At 37.5% G+C, this 27,921-nt stretch overlaps 1 protein-coding gene across 1 annotated transcript in view; it reads right to left on the reverse strand.

Moving 5' to 3' along the window:
* Positions 1–1,031: 1,031 nt before the first annotated feature.
* spon1a (spondin 1a) overlaps positions 1,032–27,921 on the reverse strand; it is a 58,715-nt gene continuing 31,825 nt past the window's right edge. Inside the window, exons 7-16 of the mRNA XM_080884126.1 lie at positions 20,264–20,328; positions 12,433–12,634; positions 10,243–10,383; positions 9,223–9,298; positions 8,935–9,117; positions 7,328–7,498; positions 7,049–7,216; positions 2,905–3,069; positions 2,012–2,278; positions 1,032–1,927 (exon numbers count right to left, since the gene is read on the reverse strand). Of these exons, the coding sequence (XP_080740252.1) occupies positions 1,764–1,927; positions 2,012–2,278; positions 2,905–3,069; positions 7,049–7,216; positions 7,328–7,498; positions 8,935–9,117; positions 9,223–9,298; positions 10,243–10,383; positions 12,433–12,634; positions 20,264–20,328 (1,602 nt within the window). The 3' untranslated portion in view covers positions 1,032–1,763. The remainder of the gene's footprint in view (positions 1,928–2,011; positions 2,279–2,904; positions 3,070–7,048; positions 7,217–7,327; positions 7,499–8,934; positions 9,118–9,222; positions 9,299–10,242; positions 10,384–12,432; positions 12,635–20,263; positions 20,329–27,921) is intronic.

Genomic DNA, 27,921 nt, shown 5'->3' on the forward strand with positions numbered 1-27,921 from the left:
CACTGTCCCGTCAATATAAATATTTATAAATTTGTCCATAGACAGAGGACACTCATTACAATATCAGAGACGTGTAAAGTTCACTTGCATCTTTGAGATCATTTTCAGTCTGTTATAAGAGTTTAAGGTGGGCTTAAAAAAAATCAGCAGCTGGCTCTCCACTAGAACTAGAAAGTAGATAATGTCTACAAGGGTTTCTAGGGGTTCAGATTACAAACAAATATAAACACACATTCCTTGCAAATGCATCTTTTTAAAATCCCATGCACTTCTCATTATAGCTTCCAAAGCATTTATTGTTTTAACATCTCAGTCACGCCTGTAATAATTCCCCCACCATGTTTCCATCGCCTGTGCAGTGTGTAGGCTTCCCCCATGTGTGGTTGTGTTGGCATGGAAACAGGAATGACATTATGATGTGTGTGTATTGAATTTTTCACCCTTGTCCCCAGAGTTCCACACAGTGAGGAAGGCCTAACACCATCCCCTCCCCCCACCTATTACATGATAGGGGGGCAGATTCTTTTAAGATCTCAGCAAGCACGTCCATAAAAACTCAGCGCTCTCCAACTGCTATGATCTTTTAAAGTGAGAGCAGACCCTCTGTGTAGCTAACAAATGCTCCTGAATGCTCCCCAGTTTCTGCCTATCAGAACACTCCTGTAAAACGATTTTGTTGATAGGAGGCTTTTGAATAGAGGTCGTACCGTTTGCTGCTCTATGAATGATAATAAGCAGCAAATTATCCCAATCAGTTTCAGGAAATTTCAAGTATTATTTGCAAACCAAATCAACATTCAGAAATGAATAAAATATCCGTCTCTTAGTATGAAATTATCTTCATTACATTGCCCCCTTGTGGCTATTCTATAGAGCGAGCGAGGCACAACAGGCAGATAAAGCACCAGCCTCAGAAATGACCTAAAGGTTTTAGGCTTGTTGTCCCCATCTAGTGGTAGCACAAGGGTATATAACCGTCCATGTTACTGTGCCTGTTAATCCCCAGAATAAAAACACAGATCAATTTGACAAGCTGTCACATTTACTTTTATTGTAAAGGTGATATTATTCCAAAATATTAATATGTTAGAGGAACAGAGATAAACAAAATGAGGGAAATACATCTAGAAAACATCTACACAAGACTTTGGTAAGAATCTTGGGACACATTCTTATCAAAAAATTCCACTGCAAAAAAATAATACATTTTCTAATAATGCTCCAAACCATATAGATGTCAGCTGTGGTGCATCTACATGTACAACGACATAGCCGGGTATAAAGTCAACTGGGCTTTTTGTTCCCTAGAAACAACTGAACAACTGAAGGCATATAAAACACTGGAATGGCTGGGCACCTGTGCTTTAAAGTCTGGAATATACTGTACTACTTAAGGATACCACAAGATATAACAGTTCTTCTTTTTATGAAAACAATTTATAGTTCATAATTATATTTTTCAAGATATAATATACCACAACAAGTTTACAGTAATGTTGCAAAAGAGTCATGTCAGAGCTAGTTTGAAAGCACAAAAGAATCAGCTTTAAAGTTTAAATCCAGACTTACAGAGAAATGTTTGACTTTTTTTCTTCTGTTAACGACAGCTGACCTGATGTCTGGATTTAACCTATACGGATTCAAGAATGTGTCATTTCAGCCCTAAACAGAGTGCATTGGATCATTGTGCAACAGTGTGCCCTGTACTCTTCCCAGTCCACCCATCCTCCCATCCCCACCACCCACTGCTCCCCTACTCCTTCCTAGCAGGGGTGAACATTACAAGCTCTGATCTCCTTCCTGTCCTTGCAGCTGGACAGCTGGGCAGTCTTAATTTTCTGCTTTACTGTCATGAGGCGTTCTTGAATTCCTCCGCCGCAAATCTTTGTACATTCTGTCCAACTTGACCATGGTCTCATTCTACACCCTAAGAGTAAGAAAAATGAGAAAAAAAGAGGTACATTGTAAGTGTTGTAGTCCTGAATCAGCAAAAAGGATGGTGGATACCAACCTGGATGCTCGGAGTTGCCTTCAGCTCTGCCCTGTTTGCTCCTCCTCTTTTCACGCTGTTCCTTGCGACGTTTCTTCTCATCACTGTTGCCTTGTCCTCGGTTGCACTTCCTGATTTTGCACTTTTTCCGCTGGATCGCTTCGGGACAAGGATCTCCGCCAAACTGAGGCTCAAGCATCACCATGCGTGTTCGGATTGTATGACCTTTCCCACAGGACTTATTACACTCTGACCACTCGCTCCACTCTGTCATGACACAGTCTATGGCTAAGAAGAAATATGAAAAAAAAGCCTTAATAATGAGTAACCGTACAATAAATCACACGATGACACAAAAGTAATGAAGGACATTAGTTTTAATTTCTGCATCAAATTTTAGTTAACATTTGGATCACTGTCTTGGAGAAAACGTTCTATCCCTGTGAAGATTCAAGATATGCCTTGACAAAATCCAATACTCTGAGTCATTATGTAAGAGAATCCATGATAATTACCATATAACAAAACAGACATTTCAGTGGTCCATTCATGCAGGAAGTTCAGTCTAATCTTATTTCATTTGTTGAAACAGATCTCAAGAACTCTCAAAAGTGTGACAAGCAGACTTTTTGCTTTTTTCATGTTCAGACAGGTTCAGGAAGGGTTAGGCATGTTGCTACTCACATCTATATCAATATACATCAACGCAATGAGAATAAACAAGAAACTTAGAATACACAAGATAAAGACCAACTCTGTTTATCTGCCCTTTCTTACTGTGACAGAAGTCCCCTTATGAATGTAAATGTTCACATGAAGACTCAAGTTTTCATAACAAGTATTAGATGATAAATGACATAAATTAATAAATTAGAGATGAACATGTTCAGTGCTTGGTTAATTTCATTACTTACGACACTCTGGTAGCATGCACTTCTCAACCTGTTCTAATTCTTCTGTACACTCTCCCAGTTCCACAGGCGACTTGAGCATACGCTGCCGTGTCCTCAAACCCTTCCCACAAGTTACACTGCAATCACTCCAGTCAGACCACGGAGTCAGTAAGCAGGGAATTGTATCTAAGCCAAAGAAAAACACATACTTTTTCTCATTTGCTTAGATGAATGCAATATCAAACATATTCTACAACCTGGTTTCCAAATGAATTGGTGCATTGTGTAAAGTGTAAATCAAAAAATAATAATAATAAAGCAATGCAGAATAGTACAAAGTGAAATAATACCAAGTCAACTTATGAAATGTTAAGACTGAGAAATTTGTCTTATTCAAACACACACACACACACACACACACACACACACACACACACACACACACACACACACATATATATATATATATATATATATATATATATATATATATATATATATATATATATATATATATATATCTTTCTTGGGTTGATGATGATGAAGAAACCCAAGAAAGAGGAGGAGACGAGGAACCATCATGGAAGGACAGGCCCCTGCACGGTATGTACCACCGGCAGATAGAGGAGGTGGCTGATATCCAGAAATCCTACCAGTGGCTGGACAAAGCTGGACTGAAAGACAGCACAGAGGCACTAATCATGGCAGCACAAGAACAAGCTCTGAGCACAAGATCCATAGAGGCTGGGGTCTATCACACCAGGCAAGACCCCAGGTGCAGGCTGTGTAAAGATGCCCCAGAGACAATCCAGCACATAACAGCAGGGTGCAAGATGCTAGCAGGCAAGGCATACATGGAACGCCATAACCAAGTGGCCGGCATAGTGTACAGGAACATCTGTGCCGAGTACAACCTGGAAGTCCCGAGGTCAAAATGGGAGATGCCCCCAAGGGTGGTGGAGAATGACCGAGCTAAGATCCTGTGGGACTTCCAGATACAGACGGACAAAATGGTGGTGGCTAACCAACCGGACATAGTGGTGGTAGACAAACAGAAGAAGACGGCCGTAGTGATCGATGTAGCGGTTCCGAATGACAGCAATATCAGGAAGAAGGAACACGAGAAGCTGGAGAAATACCAAGGGCTCAGAGAAGAGCTTGAGAGGATGTGGAGGGTGAAGGTAACGGTGGTCCCCGTGGTAATCGGAGCACTAGGTGCGGTGACTCCCAAGCTAGGCGAGTGGCTCCAGCAGATCCCGGGAACAACATCGGAGATCTCTGTCCAGAAGAGCGCAGTCCTGGGAACAGCTAAGATACTGCGCAGGACCCTCAAGCTCCCAGGCCTCTGGTAGAGGACCCGAGCTTGAAGGATAAACCGCCCGCATGGGCGTGCTGGGTGTTTATATATATACAGTGGGGCAAAAAAGTATTTAGTCAGCCACCGATTGTGCAAGTTCCCCCACTTAAAATGATGACAGAGGTCAGTAATTTGCACCAGAGGTACACTTCAACTGTGAGAGACAGAATGTGAAAAAAAAATCCATGAATTCACATGGTAGGATTTGTAAAGAATTTATTCGTAAATCAGGGTGGAAAATAAGTATTTGGTCACCTCAAACAAGGAAAATCTCTGGCTCTCACAGACCTGTAACGTCTTCTGTAAGAAGCTTTTCTGTCCCCCACTCGTTACCTGTATGAATGGCACCTGTTTGAACTCATCATCTGTATAAAAGACACCTGTCCACAGCCTCAAACAGTCAGACTCCAAACTCTGCCATGGCCAAGACCAAAGAGCTTTCGAAGGACACCAGGAAAAGTATTGTAGACCTGCACCAGACTGGGAAGAGTGAATCTACAATAGGCAAGCAGCTTGGTGTGAAAAAATCAACTGTGGGAGCAATCATCAGAAAATGGAAGACGTACAAGACCACTGATAATCTCCCTCGATCTGGGGCTCCACGCAAGATCTCATCCCGTGGGGTCAAAATGATCATGAGAACGGTGAGCAAAGATCCCAGAACCACACGGGGGGACCTGGTGAATGACCTGCAGAGAGCTGGGACCAAAGTGACAAAGGTCACCATCAGTAACACACTACAACGGCAGGGAATCAAATCCCGCAGTGCCAGATGTGTTCCGCTGCTGAAGCCAGTGCATGTCCAGGCCCGTCTGAAGTTTGCCAGAGAGCACATGGATGATACAGCAGAGGATTGGGAGAATGTCATGTGGTCAGATGAAACCGAAGTAGAACTTTTTGGTATAAACTCAACTCGTCGTGTTTGGAGGAAGAAGAATACTGAGTTGCATCCCAAGAACACCATACCTACTGTGAAGCATGGGGGTGGAAACATCATGCTATGGGGCTGTTTTTCTGCCAAGGGGACAGGACGACTGATCCGTGTTAAGGACAGAATGAATGGGGCCATGTATCGTGAGATTGTGAGCCAAAACCTCCTTCCATCAGTGAGAACTTTGAAGATGAAACGAGGCTGGGTCTTCCAACATGACAATGATCCAAAACACACCGCCCGGGCAACAAAGGAGTGGCTCCGTCAGAAGCATTTGAAAGTCCTGGAGTGGCCTAGCCAGTCTCCAGACCTCAACCCCATAGAAAATCTGTGGCGGGAGTTGAAAGTCCGTGTTGCTCGGCGACAGCCCCAAAACATCACTGCTCTCGAGAAGATCTGCATGGAGGAATGGGCCAAAATACCAGCTACTGTGTGTGCAAACCTGGTAAAGACCTATAGTAAACGTTTGACCTCTGTTATTGCCAACAAAGGTTATGTTACAAAGTATTGAGTTGTATTTTTGTTATTGACCAAATACTTATTTTCCACCCTGATTTACGAATAAATTCTTTACAAATCCTACCATGTGGATTCATGGATTTGTTTTTCACATTCTGTCTCTCACAGTTGAAGTGTACCTCTGGTGCAAATTACTGACCTCTGTCATCATTTTAGGTGGGGGAACTTGCACAATCGGTGGCTGACTAAATACTTTTTTGCCCCACTGTGTGTATATATATATATATATATATATATATATATATATATGTTTGAATTTTATTCCAGCACTGTGTTGTATTACCACTTCTTTTAATAACACTGTATTGAATTTGGGAAGTAAGGAAACTCATAGCTGTAATCCTGTTCTGTTCTTCCTCACTCTCTCTCTATCTGCCATAGGCTATTTTTTTGTAAAAGTGGACGGCCTGGACTGTAGACAGCCCAGTTTAGCACCATTTTTTATGGGTTTTGACCTTATCTGTAATGAACTAAACCAGCATCTTGACAAGTATACTTGACTCCATGCTGTGATATAGTGATTTGCACTACAGAATTGTCTTTTAAATGTCGTGCTGCCAAAGTTCTTAATGTCATAGCTGTTTTCATTTTTAGCCGTGTACATTTTATTCTGATATCTCGTTGGATCCTCTGAATGATTTAATTATATAATTCAACACAGGTGATGATATGCTCAAGCTGATATCAACAAAGGTTACAAAAAATATAATAATGTTTTACTATTTTTTTCTGCTTTATTTCTGCTTTATTTTTATTAAATACTTTGTAGTTAAACACCTGGTGGAGTAGCTATTACAGAGACATAAAAAGTACGAATACTGTTAATTTAGCACAGCTATGGCATAAACCATTGGGTGATGGTCTAAAGAACTTGTTACGCACTGTATAATCTATGTATTTATTTTACAAAAAATGTTCAAATTTCTTAGTTTTAACATTTGACACTTAAAAATATTGCAGCAAGTAAATACAGTGTATTAATTATTGTATCATTATTGTATTCAGATGTTGTTTACATTTTTATACAGCATCCTGACTTTTTTGGAAAGTTGTAACAAATGTTTTATTTTAAATGCAATCAAAACGTATAATTGAAACTTGGAATGAAGGCACTAGAAAGTTTGTCATGAGGGAACAAGGGGAAAAAAATAATTTCAAATGACAGAAGTTCAGGCAATAACTACAGGAAATCCATTTGGTTATATCAAAAAATAGTTTTAACACTTTACATAATGTGAAAACACTGACTGCTGAAATATATTGTGATTGGTGTAGATAGTGTTAATGGGGCAATTTTCACCAGATTTTCACCGTAGGAGGTTTTAGGATAGTTGTGGACTGAAAATGATGCTACTCACGACATTCTGGCATCATACACTTCTCCACTTCTAGAACCTCTGCCCCACAAATGGAGCCATCTGCAGGCGGCATCTTCACCATTCGCTCTCTCCTCTTCATGCCAAGACCACAAGTGGCACTGCAGACATCCCATTCACCCCATTCTGTAACTAGGCAACTACTGGGAGCTAAGACCAAGAGGAAAGTGCACGGTACAGAAAATTCAGTGTTACTTACAGTTGAGAAGTAATGTGTTGATATGAAAGTTTGATAAACGGAAAATGAAAGCAAAAACTCACAGCATTCCTCATTTACCACACAGTTTTCAGTCTCCTCTGTGGGCAAAGTGCAGATTGAGCCATCATCGGGGAACTGTTTAACATAACGCTCCCTGGAACGTGTCCCTGCACCGCAGGACACACTGCATGGAGACCAGGTTATCCACTCTGACATCATACAAGTGGAAGCATCTTGAGAGTCAAAGGAGAAAGATGAAGCAGCCAATGAGTCCAACAAAGGCCGGATGATTTTGGCAACAGAAAGAATTATGAATTTTGACTGTACATAATCACAAATTGCATTGTATTTAATGAAACTGCATATAAAATGTTAATTGTGTTAAATATTCTAGGACAGTATAAGTGTGGTGCCCTTGCAAATTATTTACACAGAATGATTTGGCTTATAATCAAATCTCCCTGAATGACGCAGTTGTGATTTGCTTTTCTGTATTTCTGTTTTCATATATAATTCCTATGTTAACTATAATATTGTTTGTTGTTCCATACTGTTAATCTTTTATCTCTCTGCTGTCTGTTGAGGCAGATGGCCTGTATCCCTGAGTCTGGTTCTCCTGGAGGTCTGTTATAGTTAAAAGGGATTTTTTTTCTCCCCCCTGTTCCCAAGTGGTTGCTCATAAGGGAATAGCTGAGTTTCTTTATATAATATCTACAGATCTTGATCTCATTAGCAACTTTGACAAAGCCAATATGACTATGGAAAAAAAGTTGCTTTCAAATTTATGGTAATTATTAAAAATAAATTTCAAAGTGGAATAACACTATTGTATCGTTCACGATGTTAAGTGATATTACTATTATTATTAATACGAATGCTCTAATCATTCTTACTTTCTTTTTATCATCATAAGTTTGATTGTACCAGAAACACAAATACAAAAAAGTAAGAATGATGTTAGTGCAGACTCACTGATAATGCCCGTGCCACATATAAATAACAAAATTGGCCTTTTTACCGTTTTTTTTTGTTCGTAGTCATTTGTTGTTAAAAGTGAAGGATTTAACAGAGAACAGGAAAATAAAAAATGGCTTGAATGTAGGCATCATGCCTGTTTTAAATGTGGGCGCAGTCTTAATGGACAGCTGAATTCCTCACATTATTTATTCATACGTGTCACGAGTCATCTCAAAATACAGAGCACCAACACCTTTCTCCAAGTGTAATAAATGACAAACTAATGGCTAGGTGAAGTCTGAAAACATAAAACAAGTCTAACCCAGCCCTGAGGCAGTGCTCCGGAACACAGAGTACAATTTACAGCCAAATGTCTCTTCTAAATAAATATGCTTAATGGCCTCTTCGAAACAAAGTGTTCTCTTCGCCTGTCTTTCTACTCTAACGTTCCTGCTGCTGTAGAGTGCTACCTCGGGTATTTTATGAATAACAAACAAAAGAAGCATTTCAAAACATGCCATAACTTTTTCAAGACATTAATGGGTACGATAATTATCACAGATATTAAAAATGCTCATAAAGGTGCTCAGTGGATGGGGAATCTGTGGAGGAATCTTAATTAATTATACTGTTTCTCCATCTTCAAAGCAGTCTTCTATTTTTTTCTGGCCAACCCAGTGCGATTAGTTTTTGTTTTTAGATAAATACCCACCCTCATCACTACATCCAGGCCCCATGCAAGGCTCAAAATCCTGAGTGTGTGGGCAGGGAACACTGAGGTCCAACTGTGCCTTCAGCATCCTCTGCCTCATTCGTTTGCCCTTTTCACAAGTGGCCGAGCTGCAGGCAGACCATGGAGACCAGTTTGAGTAGATACATGTCTCAGGAGTATCATCTGCAGGATAGAAAGGGGAATAGGCGTTCTATAATAGCCTACCATTGTTAAGTGTGCTTTTAATCTTGGGTGTGTGAAAAAGAGAAAATGGAACAGGATGCAGACCTTCCTCTTTCTCCTCCTGGGCAATATCTGCTACAATGTCATCCACATTGTCTGGGACAATGTTGCACTGTTCACCCTGTGAACACAAGACAGACATTTATATTGCTACAATAGTCCACCGCTGTGGAAGTGGTTTGTTGCTCTGGGTTTCTGTTTATTCTTGTTCAGTCCTTCTATTCACCTCCTAGGGCTAGCAGAAGCACACAGGTAAGCAAAAGGTCACCATACATTTAAAATGATCCTAGTTGTGGTAGGCACACAATATAGATAATGACTATAGAGTACAGGAATGCATTTCATAATTTGTGGATGTCAACACAGAATCATGCATAAAAAATACCCACAGCTGCCTCTAGATGCCACTGAAGGACTGCTAACCTTTGAGCCCTCTTGCAGCGATAATGTTTCATCACTCCTCATAATTGAAAAAGCTTAATATCTTGTAGAAAACTAATTTAAATACCTGCATTAAATGGTTTAATTAATTAAATGTTTATGCTGCACTTCCTTCACAAGCTGTACTGAACATCACAATACTAGTGCTGCACATATTGCTACTACTGATATCATTATATGACAAAAAATTAAAATTTTTTAAATAAACCACTAATTTGTTCATAAGTGGTTTAAATATACACATTTTTTTCACCGTACTGCCCTAACAGAATGCAGGAAGTGAATAAAAAATGCTCCCTAAGCTTTTTTCTTCATGTTTGGGGAGGAAACCCCTATCTCTCCCCTTCATAAAGGAATCACTGGATTGATGAGTTTTAGTGTGCTGTAATGGAGCTTTCTTCAGATCACCAAACTGATTGCACTGAAACACTTTTCACAACTAAAATACAAAGTGTGGTAAAAAAAAAAGAATGATCAACTGTAAACACTGTATAAACACTGTATAATGACTAAATGTTTACCTTTAGAGGTCGGTGTATGTCTGTCATAATGAAATTGGGTGCATTATATCACTATTCCATCAAAGACACAACCAAGACTTGACTGTTAGGAAAACAGACAAACCTTTCTGGCAATGCGTTCCACCATCACCCTCGCCACAGGGGTAATAGCACCCCCCTCAGGATCATAAAAAGGGCTTTGTGGATGATCCAGACTGGTTAAGGGACGAATTTTTTCCTGGGGCACACTAGGCTTGTTAGGAGACTAAAAGAAGCACAGACAAAGAAGGAAAAAGGGGGAAAAAATACATGAGCCACAAGAAAGTGGAGCTTTAGGATTTTAAAAATAACACTCTGACAAGACTTCTTTGAAAAATACATTTTCACGTTAAGGACAGTGAGCGCAAAGTCACAAAAGTTACACAAAATGCAAGTTGAACAAAGGACAAGTTTCAAAGTCAGAGAGCAGCTGTGGACGAGCAGTGTAGTTTTTATGGGAGCTACTCTCAGTCAACAGTAAAGGTCTGCCAGCAGGGGGCTGATAGAAGCACCACCGCCAGAGGCAGTCTGGAGGCAGAAGACCAGCTCATCCTTCAACCCCCACTGAGGCCACCCAAAAGAAAAATAGAGAAAGAGCAGAGCTGTTTTTGTTTGTCAGAGAGGTAAGGATAAGCAAAAAGGTGAAGAGTGGTCATTAATCAACCGTTACTGTAAAAGTACAATGGTTGAGACTTGATACTCTGTTACAGACCTGTGCGTTTAACAACTTTGTAACAAAGACGCAACGTCTCATCCTTCCAGAATAGCAACAACAGACTTCTTAAAAAGCTTTTGCACTACTGATATGGTCATTCTTTATTCTCAACAACAAATAGTTTTATATCTCAATACTTATTTTATTTTATTTTGGCAATATTTAAATAATGGAGATTAGAACAGTGGAGCCTTTTCATTGCGCTGAAAATGTTGCATTTGGATAGAGTAAACGTAAGAGTGCACTGCATTACTTAGATCCTAAAGACAAAATGAACATTTGTGTTAACATTGCTCCAATACATACAGTTCCAAGAAGGAACTTTTTTTTTGTGTTATTCACATGCAATTTACTGACATTTATTTGAGGCAGAGATCTGCAGTCATTACATTATGTTAAAATGCATGTCAAACAAAAGCCAAAAACTGTGGATTCAGACTTCCCTCAACCAGCATTAAAGAAGAACAATTGTTGAGGCTCATTGCCACAATTGCCTTTTATATTTCTTAGCCTACATACTTCTTTCGGTTCTTCTAGGTCCACTTGAGAGAGGAACAAGGTGTTCCTCTCACAAGTGGTAAATTCACATATTTTAAAATCCACTGCTGAATACAATTTTGTATATTTGTACAGTAAAAAACAGAGGAAGAGAAAAGGTTAAATTAACCGATAGGCTGGCCAAAATAAACAAGAGGCTACAGTTCAGTGGGTGAACTGTATGAGCTCTAATACATCAGCCAAAAGTTTCATACATGTTTAGTCACAAAATTTGGTCGAACTGTAAGCCTAATCTCTTGGTGCTGACAGGAGATATTGAGCATGCAGCACCTGAGAGTGAGGGCTGAAGGAGGGACATTGCTCAAGGCTTTTAGAGGAGAATTGGATGGGCGATGACACTTGAATTGTTGCAGCCTGGCGGTTTGATGTGAGAGAGGGAGTGATTGTGAATGTGGGCAGACAGGCAGATGAAGAGGTTGGTATAATGACAAGGTCAAAATGTGAGTGTGAAGGGAAGTCTCAGCTGGTGATGAGAGCGAGGAAGGTTATCCAGGGGGTAAAAGGCAGAGCGAACAACAGCTTGCAAAAGGCTGCGATTGCCCAGGGAATGTGGGGTTGTAACCTTATTTGAGTGGGGGACACTAATGTTGTTGTTGCATCATTTTCAGAAGGTTTTAGTTAAAATTAGTTAAGTCAAACCTTAACTGCTTATTGAGCATGCATTAAGACAACTTAACTAATTAAATTAATAAGCTATTATGTTAACAAGTTTTGATATTCACATACAATGTTTAGTAACATCTCAGTAGTAAATTGTACAATCTTACATTTTAACAAACATAGAAACACTGGTATAAGTGCTTTCCTCACCATATATTAGATTAATGGTAGTTCCTCATGTTTCACTTTAGTAACGGCTGACGTCACAACAAATTTAAAAACATTTTACATAGCACAAGCACGCTTAGAGCAAAAACAGAAAAAAAAAAACACTTTACTGTGCCATTGTTTGAGGGTAAATTAATAACATATTACATTTAATTTTATAAAATTTGTACCCACCTCATATGACACCCCACTATCAGTGCCTGCATCCCAGGGGATTAGGTCCTGGACCACCTTTTGGACCCAACCACACTCCTTTGTACACAAGTCCTCAGCAGACAGACCTATATTCCAGTCTGGACTGGGCCCCAACATCGTCAGGAAGGACATGAGGTGACGTGTCCGGTCTACTGAAAATTCTGCTGAGGGGGCAGCCCGCCTGAGGAAGAGCGTGAGTATGAGTTCTGAGTGCATCAAACCACTTTGTGAGTAAGGGAGAGCCCAACTGACAAGTGGGAATCTCCAAAGGCTGTGGCACACAATGGATGTGTCCTTCATAACACCTTAGGGTAAGCTGCACCTGTTCTGGACAAAACGTAATCCAGTAATGCATTTGCTGTATCCTCATGTGTTTGTGGGGCCATGCATTTTCAATTTTGCCCTCAAGTGTCCCAGAAATGAATGAAACAGTTTGCAGGTTACTGAGATTTCTGAGGTTGTGGAATGTTTAATCAGTCCATCAATCACAAAAGAGATATCCAGAGTTAGCTGAACCGAATCAGGTGTCTTTAATGTTGTGTGCACATTCAAGCTGTGATGTGAAAATAAATATTTTGTACTTCTGGTTCCTGGCACATTGGATTTTGCCATGCAACTTGGTCCAAGATTATTATAGTTTCACAAAGGTTAATATAAATTGAAGCAGAAATAAGAAAAACAACACTCTCAATATTATGCTCAGCTAGAAGGAAAGCTTATCTAATATTGGAATATTGTGGAATTTTACAGGCAGCATATAAGAAGATAAATATACAGCTTAAAAGTCATAGTAACTGATAAAAATTTCTTTGACATTTTTTATAGATTCAGATTGTCAGACCACATCTATCTCCACACTACATTTACTCTGTTCTAACACTGGAGACTCACACACTTGCACCATCTTACTTGACCAATGATTAACAGCAAAACTAATTGCAAGAATTTTTCCAGATAACAGAAGAATATTTAGGAGCAAGAAGCTTCTTCTAAGAGATACAATTAGCCAGTGATTCCTCTTCACCTGTCATCATGGCTACATAAACCTATGACTTCAGCCAACTCTGTCCTGCACTTGCACATTCTGCTAATGATGCCTCTGAGGAGCTGAAATAACTGTTATCCCCTGAGAACACACAACTTGACTCAACTCCCCCAGGTCTCCGTTCAGAGAGTACTGCAAGTCTCCGCTTTATCTCAGAGTGCCACCTGGGTTCCACAAAAAAGTCAGGTGTAATTGACAGAAAAGAAGAGACAGAACACGGCTGGTTGCAAATAAGGCAGGGGATTAATCACCCTAGATAACCCCAGTGAAATGTTTTACTAATTCCAAAATGTTTTGGTTTATAAATACGCGCAGGCGTGTTTTTGGAGAAGAGAGTTGATATAAATTTTAGTAGGTGTCAAAATGTTGGTACAGGGATATATTCAGTCACTCCCGTGAATATGACAGTTTCAAAAATGACTTGTGTGGGCGGTTAATCGGTGCGTTCGTTATGCTTGGTAAAGGAGACATAGACTACTTACTTAAGATAAAAGGAAATGTTTCCTGCATGCAAATCAAACAAATGAAAAACAAAGTTTTTTCTTGACAAAGTTACTTTTGATCGATTTCCACTGCTTCTTATTGCATTGCTAGCAATTGTTTTATATTCTATTATACGACATAAAGCTATTGTTTCATATCACGTGCATGTTTTGTGCACACAACATAAAATGGGCTGATGCTCTCACACTGCTTCCATAATGTTTAGGCTCAAACTCTAAAGAGGCCAATCCATTACCGATGTTTTTTTTTTATTTTTTTATCCATGGTGAATTAAAATTTGATCATATTTTTCTGGGTTTATAAAATTTTGACAAGATCCCCAACACCACTGGCTGAAATGCAGCCTAAAACAATGAGAGCCTCACCTGTGTTTTACAGATTGCTGTACTGTTGTACTTCTTTCCTGACCCCCTCGGTACATATTGATGAAAGGAAATTTTAGAATTTTTATCACTTCACGAGACTTGTTGCTACTGATTTTCAGTTTTTTCTCTCCGTTTCCCTTCCTTACGAATGATTTCTTAACAGTCACTATTTCAATGTGATCATTTATAGTTCAGCTGAAGGGTGAGCTCCATCTCTCAGGTCTTGTTGGGCTTTTTCCTGTTTTCTTAGGGACATGACTTTCAGATGCTGTTTTGTTGCAAATTGTTTTTTATGTTATTATTATTTTATTTTATGCCTCCCACTTTTTTTTTCATCCTCCACTTGTTTGGTTTCCTAATTTTTTTAAGGGCACACTGTACACCATACTGAGATATGCCAAGGTTTCTGGCTATAAGCTCTTTGGTATAATACTATTTTATGCCTGTCAAATTGTTTTATCACTGGCATTTATTGTCGATCCAACTCAAGAAATGGGAACAAATGATGTGTTTTTGTGACAGGCTGCTCGGAATAAAGTGCCTAAAGTGCCAATTTAAAATGGGCTTTTTGACAGCTTGTCTGTTGTGAGACACAACACTGGTTCATCGCTTGAGTTATGTCCCCTTTCGTATGCATGACCTAAAAATCCTTTTAAAATGGGCAGGTAATGGAATGAATATGAGCGAAAAAGCAGCCAGTGTCCAAAGTAAAATTCTGAAAGACCTTCAGAAAGCCTGGAAAACTATTGCTCAAGAGCACTTTAAAAATTAGAAGCAAGTCATTGCACAGGACTGTATAATAAAGTACTTAAAGCTTTTAGCTGCTATTCACATAAAACTCACAGAATAACACCATAGTCCTGGTTAGCGGGAGCGGGGAGGCAATAAGAAGCCAGTGTGAGTGTCATGGAGCTGTCAAGCTGCCATTTATTTATTTATCTTTTACAGACCAAAGATAGAAACAGTGAAACTAATAAAAAGATGTTTAGTTAGAAACTGAAAGCGCAACATTGTAGTGAAAAATGTGATTTAGGAGTGAGTCAGAGAATAAAGCGTAGACTCGTCAGAATCTGTGTGAAGCCTTCAGGAATATCTATTATGTTAACGCCCACAACAAAATCTACTGGAAAACTGGTGTTGAAATGGTTTACTGACATCTATTTGGGACTGAAAATGTGTGTGTTTCAGTTTATAAGCAAACGCTGTCAATGAAGTTATGTTTGAGAAGTGGTCTTTAGTAGTTTGTGAAAATAAAGTTGTAACCTTCTTCTAGCCTTTAGAAAAGGCTCAAACTGAGATTGTAAGAAGCAACACTTTGTGCACTAAAACTGATTTATTGCATTTTCGAAGAAAAACGATCTGTTTGTTTTAGCGCATCTTAACACAAAACCTCTATCCATACTGATGCTGGTGTTACAGTAGGCTTTGCAATATTTAGGAAAATAAGAGTTTTCTTCTTCAGTGGAAAACAATATTGAAATGATAGTTCTTTTAATTACATGTTAAATTTCTTATTACTGAAACCAACAGCGCTATTTCTGTAATATTTTATAGAGAGACAGTAACTAAGACTGCCTCAGACTCTCACAGTCAGGAAGCTGAGATAGATCACAACATTTACCTGGACTATTTCAGGATCAGTTACTTTTAATACAATTGCCAGCATTATTTGTACTAGGTGAGAGTTCAGGTTTAAAATATTGTCTTTTAAACAAGAAAAGTACCAGTCTGTACTGACTGCAAAATGATATGACAGTGTAAGGACTATGGAGATAAGAATGAGAAACCTAAGAAAGATAATTTTTCAGATGTTTGTAAACAGAGTGTTGACTCGAAGAAACACCTGCAGCATACTGAGGCACAGAGCTGCTTCTTCACTTTGAGCGCTGAGTAGTTTGTTGGTTTATTTATTTATTTACTCAGTCAAGAGTTGAAAATTTTGAACTTTGGGTAAAAAACAGTGCTTCTTGTGGTTGTCATGTGTCATCCAAAACGTCCAATCAAAGTGAAGAGGTGTTGAGAAACACTACATCAACACCTCATCAACCATCCCAATGGAGATGGGATGCACAAATATTGGTCTCTGAGTATTCATGTCTGTACTACAACAATATTGCTATCAAAGTAATGCAACACATTACTTCCAAATATTGCAGACAAAGCATCTCAGTCAAAAAAATCCTGCACCTGCTTTCAAATACTCTTAGCTGGGTATTTTCAGAAGAGGATCTGGCGTATCCAGCTGACAAAATAGCTTTGTTAGACATGGCAACTTTGGGGAATACTCAGAGAACTGAACTTTCATCATGCTAGCTAGTCAAAAGAGCAAACTGAACATCTGGGGAAGCGATTCTTAGACAATCGGTCTAGCATTTCTTAGACAGATTGAAAAGAGGTGTTTCAGTAATGCTCAGTTTAAGACAATTTGTTTTTTAGCATTAAAGCACATAAACCTATTTTGGCAGGAATCTATAATAAAAGCATATTATTATGGACACTTTAACTTCGGGATAAAGGCCCATCTCTATTCTGTGTTTAGTCTAGGGGTTGTACTTAGACTTTGCACAGAAAAGTCATTCATACACCTAAAGAAGCACAAACATTGAGACACACCACCTTAGACATTTGCTCTGGTTTGCTGGTACCTTTAACACACAAAGGTACCAGCAAACCTTATGTTTTGCTTCCATAAATATCCATACACTGTATGTAATTTCATATGCGAACCTAATAAGACTCTTTTAAAAACTACATGGTGCATTTTCTAATTTCATGACTGAAATGTGTACTTAACTCTTTTGACGCACAGTGACCATGGTGAGGGCAATTCTCTGTAATTATTTACATAAAATGTCCTTTCCTTTTTCCTCTTCCAACCAACATAATTGATCCAACACACTCTCGCATGTGCTGTTCATAATCACTGTGTGAAACAGTTAATTGGTTGCATATACAGAGCAGGGTAGGCTAATTAGCCCTTGTGGATATCATTGCTTCTATTTCTGGCTGTGTTCTTCCATTCAGATATTAATCCCAATGCCCTTATTCTAGCTCTGTGGTTGAAGAAACAACACACACACAACAACACACAGGACATTTTTCTATACTAACGGATTAAAACAGGTTCTTGTTGTTGACATGAATGAGAAAGCAAATGACTCATATGAATATAGGGGTAAATAAATAAGCAAACAGTAAGTTAGTGTCGCTGGTGGTTTTCCCTGATCAGCGAGCTCTGATGATCGACTTTAAAATGATAACTTCATCTTAAAAACTTCACACGATGATTTAGTCATGCAAAATCTTTCAAAAACTCACTGTATCATTCAAGCCAGATGATAAAGCAAAAGCAGTTGTAACTGATAATAATATAGACTCTTTTTCTTGCCTCCCATCTTTTTACTTCAAGGTAATCCCATTTCTTTATGTCTTAATGCAGTTAAAATATTTGTAAGATTAAAAAAAAACAAAATATAAACGTGACTTTTTACTTTAAAGTTCAAATATAGACTCAATTTGCACATTCCCCAATGCCTTACAAAACAGCTCCACTGCCTCTAGTGCACTACCAATTAGTGTTAGTGAACTTGGGTGAAAAACTGAGTCATTTTTTCACAGTACTGAACAAACTCTACTGATAAGGCTTCTTGCTTGAAATGGCTCAACAAATCCCTGAAATATTGGTAGGAAATCAGTACTGCACTGCAATCAATGATGCATTTAAAGAACCTAAGATGATTAAGATTTTGAAATTTCATCAATTAGAGATAGTGAGTATGTGTTTGTTCCTTAACCTCAGGTCCACGCCTGGGAGGTTGAGAGTTCTGTGCAATATGTTAGCTGTTTCTAAGACTGCACTCTTCTGGACAGAGACCTCTGATGTTGTATCTAGAAGCTGCAGGACCTACTCTTTCAGCTTGGGGGTTGTAGCACATAACGCTCCTATTACCACTGGGACCACTTTGGACTTCACCATTCCACATCTGTTCAAGTTATCCCTTCAGCCTTCGGTACTTCTCCGTTTTTTTCTGTGCTCTTTCTTTCTGATGTTGCTGTCCCAGGGGATTGCCACATCAATCATAACTGTGGTCTTCTGCTCCTTGTCAACCATCTGAATGTCTGATTTGTTGGCCAGCAGCTGCTTGACTGTCTGGACCTTGAAGTCCCACAGGACCTTGAAGTCCCACAGGACCTTGAAGTCCCACAGGACCTTAGCTTTGGGGTTCTTAACCACCTTTTTTTTTTTTTTTTTTTAATATTTTTATTGAGAGACAAGTGTACAGTAGTTTACAATGACAACACAATCTGTTCCCCTCACATATTTTTTAGTTTTTCTTACATGAACAGACACAATAACACACACACAGGCACACCTACACACACGCTTAAGTAAACAAACAAAACAAAACCTAATAAGAAACCCAAAACAAACACAAACCCCAAAAGGGGGGAAAGAGAAAAAAAAAAAAAAAAAAAAAAAAAAAAAAAAAAGGGGGGGGGGGGGGGGGGGGAGACATGATATTAATCAGCTGGTAGAGCGTTTAATGACTTGCAATAGTCCACGAAGGGGCCCCAGATAGAATAAAATTCTCTGTATTTGCCCTTCGCCACAAGGCCTATCTTTTGCAATTTAAGAGATGACATCACATCTCTAAACCAAAAAGAAACTGAAGGTGGCTTTGAAGATTTCCAAAGGAGTAAGATGCAACGTCTAGCCAAAAGTGATGTAAAGGCTAATATTTTGAAGTGTGTAGGGTCGGTTAGACCAGTGTTGACTGGAAGCCCAAAAACAGCTAGAAAAGGGTCCACCTTTGGCAGTATCTCCCATCAGGAGCTGGGAACTTCCATGTGGCATGAATGTTCCTCTATGATATCCCAGTAACTTGGTTGTGCCTCTCACTGTATAGTGTCCCATATTGAATTTTTTTATATTACAGCTATGTGCTCGAGAGTCTCTGGGGCATGTTTGCACAGCCTGCACTTGGGTCCAGCCTGGTTGTTGCCTTACAAGAAAGTCTTTCTCCTTGGAAGCAAAATATGAAGAAATGAGGCTCAAGACTACGATAAAGCACTCTGCCAGCCAGTCCTTTTTCAGTAATGACCGTCTGTAGCTCCTTGCGGAGGGTGTTGATGACTGTGTGTACTAGAATAGACTGATTAGACCATATTCATAATGTTTGAAAAATAATTCACTGTAACTTAAAATTAAAAATTTTAATAATCTGAAATACTGCATTTCTATTTTCATGACCTATAAGCCATAATCATCAAAACTAATTTTTTTTTGAGATACACTAGTATATATCTGAGATATATTGATTTCAAACAAAAATCATCAAATTCCAGAAGTGATCCTAGTCAATTTAGATTAAACTTGTTCCTGTGTAGCAGCTCTGACACATTATAGCCCCATATCACATTATCACATTGCCAGGATTGGGTTTGATAAATTTATGATTTATTTGTTTTTGGTCTGTCATTGATACACTGCAGATCCAAGATACAAATGAGTACCGCGGGCCTTGACAGTTTATTTTTGCTCACAAGCCTTTATGCATCTTTACACATCTAAGTCCTAAACAGTATTAAAAAGCAAGTTTAACTATTTGTATTATTCATTTTATACAATCAATTAGGGTTTTCAGGCAATTTATGAATTTTGTTTATCGATTTATAAGTGAAAAATGTTTTTTTATGTATTATTGTCTAAAAGAGTTTTATTTCACAACCTCAGGAATATTTGAATGCATGACATGATAATTACCTAATTTATTTATTTATATTACGATAACTGAAACGTCCTGGTATAAAGCATAAAATAATGTGCTGTTACATTTCTTATAAACCTTCCAAAACCACAAATAGGCATCATCATAATTAAAGACATATCACTTACACGTTAAGCGGCTGCCAGGCGGGCCACTGTGCTTTCATTTTGATGACGGTCAGGACTTCATCACCCTACAGGAGAAAGATAAATGCACAAAGATTTAGTGTTAGTCTGCTGAAATTATCTAACATCTCACTTCAAAAAGACCAGTGAAAGACTTTCCACACTCTATGACTTGGATACATGTGATATGTGTGGTTAAATAGCTGAAAGCAACGTATCCATAGATAGAATCTATCCTATATAAAACTATATAAAATGTAATGAAATTATTAGTAATTGAATTTTATGGAAATTGTAAAAGCATCATATTTGATAAGACAGTTTGTAGAGCTTTTAATCTGGCAGTTACAAGAACTGCTATTGGCTCTGTTCCAGTTGGAACTCTCCACTCTCAATGATAACAACAAGAAATTACACATACATGCATTTTGTTGTCATCTCTTTGTGTTCGGTTTTCTTCTAAAATATATTCTCTATGTCAAAATATGGTATCCAATCTTAATTCCATCTGTGATGCTGTATCATATTAAGAAGGTTTATAACCTTTGCGTAAAATCCTCAGTCAGTCAGTTTTAAAACATAAGTTAACGCCACACTTGCAAATTTAAAGCGAAGTGTGAATATGAATATGACGTCGAGTTATCACTTTTGAATTCGTAGGTTAGTTCACATATTAAAAAAGGTTTTGGTTTGTATTTATGCAAAAGGAAACATTTTTATTTTCTCAGGTGTTTTTGTATTTAAAAGAAATGTCAGATAATAATGCAGCATCTCACATTACTACAACTTTGGTGTATTTGTTTTTATCTCGACCTGCAAAGGTGACTGAGGAGAAATGTTTTGGCCATCTAACTTTCCTGGCAGTAGGTTAGAACAAGAGTTTGTTTACCAGTTTGTAAACTAATGAGAAAAGAGCTAGCAAATATTGCTCTACGACCAATAGAAAAGCCAATAACACAACAAGCAATATTCAAGACTACCACAGTAACAAGGATCACAACTGCACAAGGCAAAAATGAACCCTTTTCTGACATTCTAGCCTTTTTGGAAGCTGGAAGGATACGTTTCAGCTTCTTTACCTGCAAACCCAGAAACAATAGAACCATATATTTTTACAGTAACTACACTTGAATGGTAACATGTACTCAGAGGGCATGATTCTTGGGAAAAGTTCTTTTGAACCACCTTAGTCAACTTAGCCTTCCACTTATTTGTTTGTAATTGAGCCATATACTGCACTGAATAAAAAAAAGTGAAAAGGGATGTTTTTTTTTTCATATCAAAGTGTTAATGAAATGTCACAGTGGAGAGCTGCATGTAAAAGGTAACATGCTGCACCTTTCCTAATATGAGCATCTTTTTTTCTTTTATTGTGAAAGGACCTTCTTTAAAAGAGAATGACAGGAGATGATTAGATGTAATTGATGCCAAAATCTAAACCATTAGACTTTAAATGGGCACAATGTGTACCTGTGGTTGGGAAAATATAAGAGCACTTGAAAATAAACTAGTAAATATAAAGTATCAGGGTTAATAAATTTCTGCAAAGAGTTAAAAAAAAGGACAGAGTAGAATCTCAGTGGTATTCCCCCGGCCGTATCTTAGATAGTGGCCGTCTGTTGAAAGTCTTTTCAGGAGCAGTAAAGAGGATGTCATCTAATATTTCCCATCATTACTCAGTAATTGCCAGATACCCATCACTTAGTAGCTCTCTAGACATTTTAATGGAATGGATAAGTGTCATAATTAATAGGAGACATGTCAGTATCATGTCCGCAAGCTATGAAGCAGCCTCAGGCACATCTGCCCCTGCCCTCGGTACTATTAATTTTTAATTTACCTATAATTGACATCACCACTGACCTTATCTTCTAGTGAATTTTATTTTATGCTAAAATGTTCCAGTTTTCTCACTCAGAAGTTACACAACATGGTGAAGAGTTGCAGTTGTTAATACACACATAGACAAACACAGACAGTTTCTTACAGTTTCTAAGTTGGCAATAAGTGAAAGTTCACAATATCCACAATATACAGTTTCTTTGCAACTGTTAAAAAAATACATGAATAATGTTTGAGTTTTAATGTTAGTCACATGAAAAATATGTAAAGCAAGAGCATCACACAAGCAAATAGTCTAAAGCACCTACAGCACAACTCCTAGCAAAACAACCTTAGACCCTTATTGACTATGTTTGAAATTGATATGAATTGCTCTTTTTGTAAAAAAGAAAAAAAAGGAAAAACAATGTTTTTATTCCCGTTCAAGAAGAAAGGAACCATCTGTCAATGCAAAATCGGAAAGGAAAGAAAAAAAAGAAAGGTAAAGGAGAACTGCTAACATCTGAGCCAAGCTACTGTAGCTTAAAGAACTGTTTGACTATCAAAGAGGTTTATGTGTCTATATTTTACTCTAAAAAAGGAAATAAAAATGTTTTATTTTGTAATTGCAAAATTATTACTTCTGAATTACAGAGAGATCATCCATCTTCTGTTGTGTATAAATATTTTAATGTATTAGAAGCACCCATGAAAACAAACACTCCATACAACTTTGTTGCTAGCTTTATCGAGCAGAACAGAGAACACACATTTATTGGCCTAATGAAAAAAATCTGCAACAGATCATTATCTTGGCACAAAATTCCAAGAGTCTGAATTAATTTTTTAATTAACATGTATAACGTTGCACAGATATTTTTTTTCTATGTTTTCTTATCGAGTGCATCTACCATAGATTGTCGTGCTGCTATAAGAAAATCTTTATCGCCTAAGCAACTGGTTACTGCAGCATCACTTTATGGCAGTGCCTCGAAAGACATAGAATATCATGCCATCATGTTTCTGCTTCCCAGATGGCTCTTCATAGAATTTATTAAGAGATGCTTTGATTTCATTACTGTCATCTTTTTTCTGTTACTTTGTTTGTTTCTTTATAATATATAAATATAAGTTGTTTTAATGTTTTATGTTGCAGTTTTCCTGCTTAGAATACTGAATGTTATTGGTCAGCCTACACCACTAATTAAAGGGTTCTCAATGGAAGAATTATTTCAAATTTTTTGCTTTTCCTCATGTGTATGTCAGAGGCAGCCATAGAGGGATAGAATTTCAAAGATTCGGTGTAAGTAGACCTCCTACTGCCTAAATTGACTATAAATCCAGTAATGACAGGGAAGTCTAAAGCTGAGCCCTATTACCAATGTAACTTGTTCTTTGCTTCCCCTGCAAACACATACAGTAGTTAGCTTTTCAGAGAACCTGTCATTTCCCTCAACTAATTAAATACTGAGCAAAAGCAAACCTATAAATCTTTTGCATTTCACAGGGTGGCAGCTGAGGAACAACTTCTCAGGAAGTCATTAGAATGGACTCAGAAAGTGTCTTTTCAATTTATATGCTTTAGAACAGAAAAAAAGCAGTTACTAATAAATCCACAGCTCTTTCCTGCTCTCACATGTCACATGTCCAATTCGAGTGTTTCCTCAAGTTATAAAAATGTCCATCCGGACAAACATGCAGAATTTCATTTTTCATCAATCTTTGCTATTGAGTAAGTAAATGTATTTATACAGCACCTTTCACAGATAAAAATCACAAAGTGCTTCACAATGAAACCAGAAATTAAAAAACATAATGTAACACAATAAAACGACAACATAAAACAACAAATTAATTAAAGGCTTGTCTGTATAGAAATGTCTTCAGCTGTTCATTTAGGAAATATGATTTTTTTTCTTATTAGAATCAGAATCAGTGAAATCTATATAAATGAACCCCATTACACTAACACATCATGTCATACAATATAGTTAATTCCATTAATGACTCATCATGTTGCGATAGCAGTCAGATGCTTCTGTCCAACAGGACACACAAACCCAAGTACAAAGTGACATTAAAAATTAAAATATTCTATACAATAAACAAACATTTCAATACGAAACAAGGGCACATTTGTCAATGTAGAGCTAGTAATTACTGTCAGTAACCATTTAATTAATTTTATCTTTAGTTCTTTTTATTAAATTAAATATTAATTTAATAAATATTGATTATATCATATATAATTAATACAAATAATTACCTAATCATGTGACTTTGTCAAATGGGATTTGGAAATATGAAAAAGGAAAAAGAAGTGTTTTATATTTCTTATATAAATGTAAACATTTCTTTCATGGTCTTAAGCATTTGAAAATAGTTCAGATAATGATTTTTTTGCTCATGTTTATCAAGTCTAGAGTGTCTTTTTTTCTAATTATGTTACGGTTACGCATGAGTGTAGCAGATTGACTTATTACTGCTGATGATCAGACTCTTCTGATATAAAAACTGTTTTTTCTGACAGAAAAGTGACAGAATGTGAGAGTAGGCTTGAAAATGTAATAGTTTGGTATTTTGTTTATTGTTTCACAACCTACTAACAAAAATTCAGTCAAATTAAAAACACAACTGTATTCAAAATCTCATGAATTATTCCTCGATTAAACCCGGATAGAGGTCATACTTGAGGTGAACGTGCAGTCTTTTGGTCAAAAACATTGTAATTATTTCGGGAAATCAAAAATGTGCAATAGCAAGGACATGCATGAATAAATAATAAATCTTTCATTTGCATTGGATTTTTCTCTTGACCCTGTTAAAAAGAATCATCACTGGAATGCATCCCATTGACAGAGTCGTCGAAAGCCACTGGGTCAAGCCTTTCCTGCTGGGATAGAACTGACCTGTCGCACTCCCTCACACTGAGGAGATCAGCCATGAAATTGGCTCACAGCGAGCTGAAGGTATAGTCTTTAAGTGCTGCCTCAGCGAGGTAATATCCAAGTTGTGCATGGTTCCCTATTGGACAAAAGGGCAACCATCGGATCTTTCCTTTAACTTCATTACCAAGACAACTGTGCAGGGTGGCTTTTCTTCAGCTGTTCTTCAGGTTAGGCAATGTTTTTATTCACAAAGATGAATTTACTAGTTGTGTACAATCTTTGATTCTCTGATCTGACTCTCAGTAATTTTCTCCTGTAAAATTTTTCACCTTTAAGGTCACACTGCTCCTTCTCCAACAGTCACACAAGGCAGCAGACACGGGGCAGTTCTTCACATGGTTTTATATGGGTAATACAAATTATTAGGTGCCTTACAAATTGGCACCATACACAAATTTGAGTGGCCTAATTTTAAAGCTTAAATATGGTTTATTGCCCCCCAAAAAGCAATAAAAGTTCTAATTAAGAATAAGAGCTCATAAAGAAGTATGTCATTCAGGCACCATGAACATGAAAACATGGAGGGTTTCAGATGAAGATGCTAAAAGAGTCATTATGGTGAGTCGGAAAAAGAGAAAGCATCTGCTAACACACAATCAACACCAATAGATTATTTATAGTATTGTCATATTTGTTTTGTTTACTAATATAATTAACAGATATTACTGTTTAATATTTCAAATATATAACATTGACACACAAAGAAAGGAAGAGAAGGAGAAAGACACTCAAACAGACCTGCAGCTGTTGCATTCTACGCTAGCATAAACATGTTATTTTAAATATTGTTTGCATTCAAATACTGTAATACTGTAAAAAAAACAAAACAAAAAAAAAAACCTCTGAAGTCCTTTTCATAACAGAGTAGTATTTGTATCCATTAGAGAAGACACATCATGCAGTGCAGATGACATACTCTCTCATCTTGGAGGGAAAAGATTCATATTGCATGAATGATTTCCATCCAGCCCTGACAAGCGCAGTGAACATTCATTTGTGCTGCTTGATTTAGCATTTGTAATTCCCTGTTAGGCAAGAAACGGCATTTAAACTGGCATCATTGCAAATAAGAAATGGTTAGCAACAGAGTCACAGTGTTAATATGGTTTAATATTGGCTGCATGCCCTACTGACATTTGAAATGGTTTCATATGAATGTGGCTGGAATGGCAAACATACATTTGTTTACACGCTTTAATGCAGCAAAATGAACAATCGCAAACCTGTCCTAAATCTGCATCGCTTTTTCAGTCATGATAGTGATGATAATGTAACTCAAACACTCAACATTTACAGACTGCACAAGGCAAAAATGAACCCTTTTCTGACATTCTAGCCTTTTTGGAAGCTGGAAGGATACGTTTCAGCTTCTTTACCTGCAAACCCAGAAACAATAGAACCATATATTTTTACAATAACTACACTTGAATGGTAACATGTACTCAGAGGGCATGATTCTTGGGAAAAGTTCTTTTGAACCACCTTAGTCAACTTAGCCTTCCACTTATTTGTTTGTAATTGAGTAGTATTTCATAACAGAGTAGTATTTGTATCCATTAGAGAAGACACATCATGCAGTGCAGATGACATACTCTTTCATCTTGGAGGGAAAAGATTCATATTGCATGAATGATTTCCATCCAGCCCTGACAAGCGCAGTGAACATTCATTTGTGCTGCTTTACAGCACAACATTTACAGAGAGTAACAAAAACACATAAAAGACTAAATCTGAGAAAAAAAAAGTTACGCAACTTTAGGATATTATGATGTTGTTATTGTTTGTTTTGGGGTTTTTTGTTTGTTCCTTTTTTACTGAATATACAACACAAAAATATGCTCAGGTTAATTTCAAAATGACTTCACATTTGTTTCACATTAAGTTAACCTTCACACACAGCTGTGTTGTACATGGATGGTAAAACAGAAATAGTTATTTAATGTTAGATATATAAACGGAATGACAACTTAATATGTGGATTATGGTGAAGAGACCAAATCAGAAAACATCTCCAACAACTGGAAACACATAAGGCAATGTACATATTTGTATTTGGTTTAGTTACGTATACAAGAATGTATTTGTCACAGTTAGAGAAAGACTGTTTACTTCATTTAGGTTAAGAAGGCTTTACAGTCATGACTACACAAATAAACACCTACTATAGGGAACATTCATTCATTCTACTAAGTTTACTACTAAATCTACTCAGCTACCATACTAAGTTTGGATAGTTAATAGTACGTAGTTAATTAAAGCATTTATAAATAGCTTTAGAATTTGAGTTGTGTTTGGGGTCTTCAAATACACTCACATAACTGATTTTTTTTTTTATCTGAACACCTGATAAAGCAACTTATTGGCAGAATTCTTTCAGTCCTCAAGTTTTCACATTTTAGGGAAATAGTCTGTAATGAAAACTTGATTTCCCTGTCACTGATGCAGATTCACATAAATTAACAGAATACTCAAATGCCAGGGATAAGGCATAAACATTGTAATACATCACATAGCTTTCATGGTGAAAGCAAATCATTGATTTGCTGATTATCTAACAGAAATACACCGTTCAACCCTGAAGCTGCCATTACCAGCTTTTAAGAGCTGTCACATAATTTATTCCTACAAGTATCCACCAGCTGAAAGGTCAATAATCAGTGACAGAATAAACTATTCAGACTGTTCTTTTGTGTACACTTATTGCCTAACTGCTTTATACTACAAATCTTTTAACTGCACTGTGACATTTTTATTTGTATGCCATACATCCCATTTCTTCTGCTTATCAAAAGTCAGTGTTAGCTGCAGGCTAAGCAGAGTATTCCACATCTCCCTGCCTACAGCAATGTTCTCCATTTCCTCCCAGGGTAGCCAAAGGCATTGCCAGGCTAG

The sequence above is a fragment of the Rhamphochromis sp. 'chilingali' genome (assembly GCF_963969265.1).
Source record: "Rhamphochromis sp. 'chilingali' genome assembly, chromosome: 6".
NCBI classification, from domain to species: Eukaryota; Metazoa; Chordata; class Actinopteri; order Cichliformes; family Cichlidae; genus Rhamphochromis; species Rhamphochromis sp. 'chilingali'.